Genomic DNA, 6013 nt, shown 5'->3' on the forward strand with positions numbered 1-6013 from the left:
TCTTTAAACCGTGGACTGATAACGACCTGTAAGAACAGAACTTATCCCTTACATATCTTGACTGCGTAATGTAATTCAAAATGAATGTAGTTGTCATTTTATTGTATGGATTAAATATGTTTTTTTTTTTTTTTTTGTTTATTTAATTAAAGTTTGATGGTTTATTTAATTGGTGCAGATATTGGGTCTGAATTCTGAAATGTGGAGAAGCAATCCAATCTTTAACTTTTAGGAGCGTAAGATTGCTTGTAGACTTGCCCAGATAGATCCCTCTTTCCTTCATCTATCTAGTTTGCAACTGTGGCTTCAGTACTATTACTAAATTTTTTCTTAGTTGGTAAATGGTGAAACTCTCGTCATTTAATGGGAGCCCCAATCTAAACCACTGTTTAACCTCCTTTCTGAACCGATGCAATTCAATGTTAGAATTGAAGCAAATCCATGCTTTAATCATCACTTTTGGCTTCTCAGAAGATGAGTTTTTCATGTCGAGGGTCCTTTCTTTCTCTGCGGTCTCTGATTCTGGTGACATCCATTACTCCAATCAGGTCTTTCGTCAGCTTTCCAATCCAACCATCTTCAATTGGAATACCATTATAAGGGGTTATTCAAGAAGCAAGAATCCAAATCGGTCTATCTCCATTTTTATTGAAATGTTGAGGGCTGGAGTTTCACCTGATCATCTAACTTTCCCCTTTCTAGCAAAGGCATCGGCCCGCTTGTCATCACTGCAGCATGGTGTGGCAGTACATAATTGCATTGCTAAGACTGGGTTTGAGTTTGATCGGTTTGTTCGGAATTCTTTGATTCATATGTATGCTTCCTGTGGGGAAATAATTTCTGCGCGGCAGTTGTTTGATGAAATGCCACAAAAGAACTTGGTCTCATGGAATGCCATGGTTGATGGATATGCAAAGTGTGGTGATTTGGTTGCTGCCCGGGAAACCTTTGAATTGATGTCTGAACGGGATGTTGTATCTTGGAGCTCTTTGATTGATGCGTATGTCAAGAGTGGGGACCATAGGGAGGCCTTAAGTCTCTTTGAAAAAATGCAGCTTCTAGGGCCAAAAGCCAATGAAGTTACCATGGTGAGCGTGTTGTGTGCTTGTGCCCATTTAGGTGCTCTTGAACAGGGGAGAATGATGCACCATTATGTGAATGATAGTGCATTGCCTTTGAGTCTGGCTCTGCGGACTTCCCTGGTGGACATGTATGCAAAGTGTGGCGCCATTGATGAGGCTCTGGCAGTTTTCCATGGGTTACCAGTGGACCAGACAGATGTATTAATTTGGAATGCGATGATTGGAGGACTTGCTACACATGGATTGGTTAAAGAGTCGTTGGAATTGTTTAAATTGATGCAGTCTTGGGAGATCTCCCCAGACGAGATCACTTATCTATGCTTGTTGAGTGCATGTGCTCATGGAGGGTTAGTGGAGGAAGCTTGGCACTTCTTCAATTCACTTAGTACTCATGGCATGACACCTAAGAGTGAGCATTTTGCTTGCATGGTGGATGTTCTTGGGCGTGCAGGTCGATTAGATAAGGCATTCCAGTTTTTGGATAAAATGCCTGTGGAACCAACTGCTTCCACTTTGGGTGCTCTACTTAGCGGATGTAGGATGCATGGAAGGTTGGATCTTGCAGAAGAAGTTGGAAGGAAGCTCATTGAATTGGAGCCGGATCACGATGGTCGATATATTGGTTTGTCAAATATCTATGCAGTTGCCAGGCGATGGGATGATGCTAGAACATTGAGAGAAGCCATGGAGAAAAGGGGCGTTAAAAAGTCCCCAGGATGTAGCTTTGTTGAGGTTGGGAGGACTCTTCATAAGTTCATTGCTCATGATAAAGCACATCCTGAATCAGTAGAAATATATTTGATGTTGAATAATATTGCTGAACTGATGAAATTGGATGGTGATAATCAAACTCAAGAAAATTATACTTGCAAAACTGGAGAAAATGGATGAGATGCATGGAAAGATGTCTTATCTTCTGCCTGACTTACACTTGGGCGGGGCCATCGATCAGTCCAGCCTCTCTGAGACATGGCCTGCATGCAGGTACTTTTTCTTGATTTGCATTTCTTTTTGTTCTTAATTCATTTGAATTTATCTGTGAATGTTCCATATTGTGTCATTAATCCAATTGGAGTATCTTCAAATATCCGTTTGTTAGTTATCCTAGTTGATGTGACTTGTTTTCCCCTAAACTAACTATAAGTTTTTCCCAAGATCAAGATGTAAATATAGTAGCCTGTTTAACTACTCTGTGTTTCAGAGTCATAGGAAACCCTAACTGGCACCTTATTGAGGTATTCAATTGTTTTGCAACCATAAATGGAGAGGGGCAGGAACTCTCAATTCTGCCTGAAACTCGCCCCCCAAATTATTGCCTTGTGCTTCAGTCATTAAGAAGCTTTATGATTCAACATTTCAATCCCACAACAAATTTCGTTACTTTGATATTACTGGTGTTTTTTTAGCAATTCGATTCATCAATCAGTTTCATGTGCTTCTGCTTCTGTGAATTTGGTTGCTCGTTTTGGAAAGCTATGTAAAAAAAAATGTTAATACTTTAATTTACAATGAGCGATCTCTTGTTGTTTTAGTGTGACCTTCCATCTATTGGTGCTAGTTTTGCAAAGGGTAAGATATATCTAGTTTGTGAAAGTTCCCTTATTATTGGAGTATTTCTCTGTTCCTCAGGTCTATTTGATATTAGCCCTACAAAATTTCTTGTTCTCTTTAATTTTCCATCATGTCAATTGATTTTTGTTGAAATTTAAATTGATATGATCCATTAATATTTTTTAGATCCATTATCCAAAGCCCTAAATCCAGCAAGCCCTGTCCCCTTTTCTCTATTCCTGCCCAAGCCATTTCATACCTCACAGCTGGGATTTCACCTACTTCTCCATCAAAACTCCATAGAAATTATACAATCCCTAACGTCCCCTTGTCCTTTTATCTCATTAAATCCATGTCTATCCTTTGTAAATCTCCATGCTGTATCCTAGGTTTTCCTCCTGATTTTAATACTCTTGCTTGTCTTTTGGAAGCTATGGGTATGAACCTTGTTAAAGCTAATTGATCCAAACTGAAAAATGCTTAATTCTTATACTGTACTTGATCATTCCAAATCATATTCCTCTCTTTTTATTTCACAAGTATTCACTCTTTTTGTCTTCCCTAACCGTCAGAGCAGGCCTATATCAAGTATTCTGAGGAAATTCCTATCAATCTTCTCCTTGGTCTATTACACACCAAGTTTCTTCTAGATGATGCACATTGTTGTTAATCCAGAGTCCAGTTTCTTCCCCTTGTGCATATGATAGCAGATTTATTGAACAATAACATACTAAGCCTTGACCAGAAGCACCTTTCTTCCAGCCGAAAAGGAAAACTAAGTCCCTGGAACAGAGGCCGCTACATTGCAAAAATAATGAAACAACAAACAAAGAAACAATCCCCTAGAAAAATATGATCACCATACCCCAACTCAAAGTATCGAACATTCAACTCAATCTAGTAGTTTCCCCCACAACTCTTTCTGCAATAAATTAATAACCTACCTTATTATGGTAAAAAGAAGTCCAGCGCAGTAGCAAAAGATCTTTCTCTTTCCTTTTCTTCCTTCCATCTATCTGACTATTCCACTGTACTCCTTTCTGCTTCACTTTCTTGAGCAGCAGGAGATTTTGCAGTAGCATATTTCTGATTACTGGATGTGCAAGGTGGAGAACACTGCATGAATATAACCAAACAACAGCTTTCCACTACATCAAAAGATTAATGTATTTGCATTTTATACATTCTGCACACATTCCCCGAATATCCATCCTTAGGCGTCTCTAAAATTCAGTCAAGTAAAATTCAGTCAATCATTGAGGCAATCTTATGGTCTTTAGCACTGATTTATCGATAGAGAGCTAGCCAAAAAGGATTTTGGACGAAACTTGAACTGATAGCACTCTAGTTTCCAGCATGGGAGACAACTGTAGTGTTATTGAAATTATTTTCTTCCATCAGTTGTTTTTCCTTGTCTTGCTGCAGTTTCATTAATTTCATGGAAATTTTGATACACCATCATGCAGGCTCGCTCTTCAGGAACAATTGCAAAGGATTTAGTGTGCTCATGCTGTTTTGATTTCATCACTGGAAGGATTGGCCAAATGGGCGTTTACCCAGAAAACCATTCTTTACCATTACATTCTGGAGTCTTCCTAGTGTTTCCAGTGGTCTACTGTCCCCATCTCTAAAAGTTTTTATTGATAGGTAGGCCCCAAGGAAAGTTGAACTCATGACCTCTTAATTGTGGTGCGTTGGTCCTTGCAAACTGAGCTACATATTTATATTTAGAGTTGAAAGGATATGCTTTCAACAATAGTGTGGGGATTACCATTTGAAGTGCACATACAGCATCTTCTTTGCCAATATCTAGACATGGGCACTAGGCTTATCAGACCCATCAATGGGACACTGATAACTAATAGTTTAGGAACAGGTATCTGATGATTTTCCTGGAACCTCTACTCTTCCCCCCCCCCCCCCCTCTTGATAGGTAGGCCCCAAGGAGAGATGAACTCATGACCTCTTAATTTTGAGGTGTTGGTGCTTGCCAACTGAGTTACCCCCTTGGGTGGAACCTTAACTCTTAACTCTCAATGTTTTGATAATTCCCTTTACATGGGACAGAATTAGAATCCTGTTAACCAATCTTTGGGTAATTTGGCATGCGAAGATGGCTTCTCTCTTGAAGTTTCTTTTGTTTTTGTCTTGGCATTTTCCTAACTCACCAACTTGCTTTGTTGCTGAACAACACTTCTCATTGAAATCTGGGATGGAGGTATAATAGTTTAAACATTGTTTTGGCAATTTCTTGCCCCACCCATGCTTTCTGTAATTACAAATATTTAGCAAGCAAGTTATGTATTGCTGGTGCCTCACTGCCTGTTCTTTATATTGGAGACCTAGAGCTTAGAAACAGAATCACGTGAAAGCTAGAACCCTACCATTAGCTACTCTGAAGATTACTGATATTTTCTTGCATTTTCTTCAAATCATGGGAAAGCAAGAGCCCTGCCTTCTGACTTAAAGTTAGGTGGTTTTGAGTGCTTTCTCGGGTCTGGTTAGGAGACAACTTGATTAGGGTCAAGTTGTTAGCTCTTTGAACTGGGTTGCAGATTGCTGCATCAGCTGACATGCATCATTCTATTATATAGGGGATTCAGCTTATAGTGATTGTATGGTTCCAGAGATAGCTACATTGGCTTTGGAGGTTGTCTTATCTCAATAGACGTATTTGTTACCTCGCATCCTCGATGAATACCTCATTACATTGGAGAGCATAGGTTGGAAAATGACATTGTGGATGATCTCACGAAGCAAGGAGTTGTTTACCCTAGATTATGAATTCAGGATATGATCCATTGTCAGCTGTAGTTTATTCTTATTATTTGGTTTGAGATTTCTTATTTGTTGTTTTTGGTGGAGCTTAACTCCTTGCCTTATGTCCTTTTTCTTCTTTAATAAAATCATGATTTAATAAAAAGGAAAAATCTTATTTCAATGTTTGAGATTATCATATGGAGTTTATTACTGATAAAAGATGCGGCTTAGCATTTGCAGTGTAGATTGATTGCCTTTTGAACTTCAACCGATTGCTGAGTTATTTTGGGCTCTGCTTTCTGTGATATCAGATTTCATGTGCATTTTTTAATTCCATCAGCATCAATTAATCCTTGTTCCAAATGTATCATTTTGCCATTACATGAAAAACAATAGCTGAGTTTTTATATATTTATCTATTTATTTGGTATTGAATACAACAGGAAGGATGATGCATGCCATGCAAATATGAGCAGAGGTTTCTAGTTATCTATCTATTTACCTATATTGTTGGTTCCCCGATTAAAGCAGAAAGTGTGATGCATGTAGCATATATAATTAAGTAGAAGTTCTAGTTATCTATCTATATCTATTTTTTGGTTTTGATTAGAGCAGAAAGT

The 6013-nt window shown here is 38.5% G+C and overlaps 1 protein-coding gene across 1 annotated transcript; it reads left to right on the forward strand.

Moving 5' to 3' along the window:
* Positions 1-228: 228 nt before the first annotated feature.
* Positions 229-2081, forward strand: LOC122663824 (pentatricopeptide repeat-containing protein At5g08305-like). The gene has a single exon (XM_043859472.1). The coding sequence runs from the start codon at positions 342-344 to the stop codon at positions 1971-1973; it is 1632 nt and encodes a 543-aa protein (XP_043715407.1). The 5' UTR covers positions 229-341; the 3' UTR covers positions 1974-2081.
* Positions 2082-6013: the final 3932 nt, after the last annotated feature.

The sequence above is a fragment of the Telopea speciosissima genome, chromosome 6 (assembly GCF_018873765.1).
Source record: "Telopea speciosissima isolate NSW1024214 ecotype Mountain lineage chromosome 6, Tspe_v1, whole genome shotgun sequence".
NCBI classification, from domain to species: domain Eukaryota; kingdom Viridiplantae; phylum Streptophyta; class Magnoliopsida; order Proteales; family Proteaceae; genus Telopea; species Telopea speciosissima.

Excerpts from the sequence above, each read along its gene's own strand:
- LOC122663824 (XM_043859472.1), top strand. The coding sequence starts at position 342 with ATGGTGAAACTCTCGTCATTTAATGGGAGCCCCAATCTAAACCACTGT.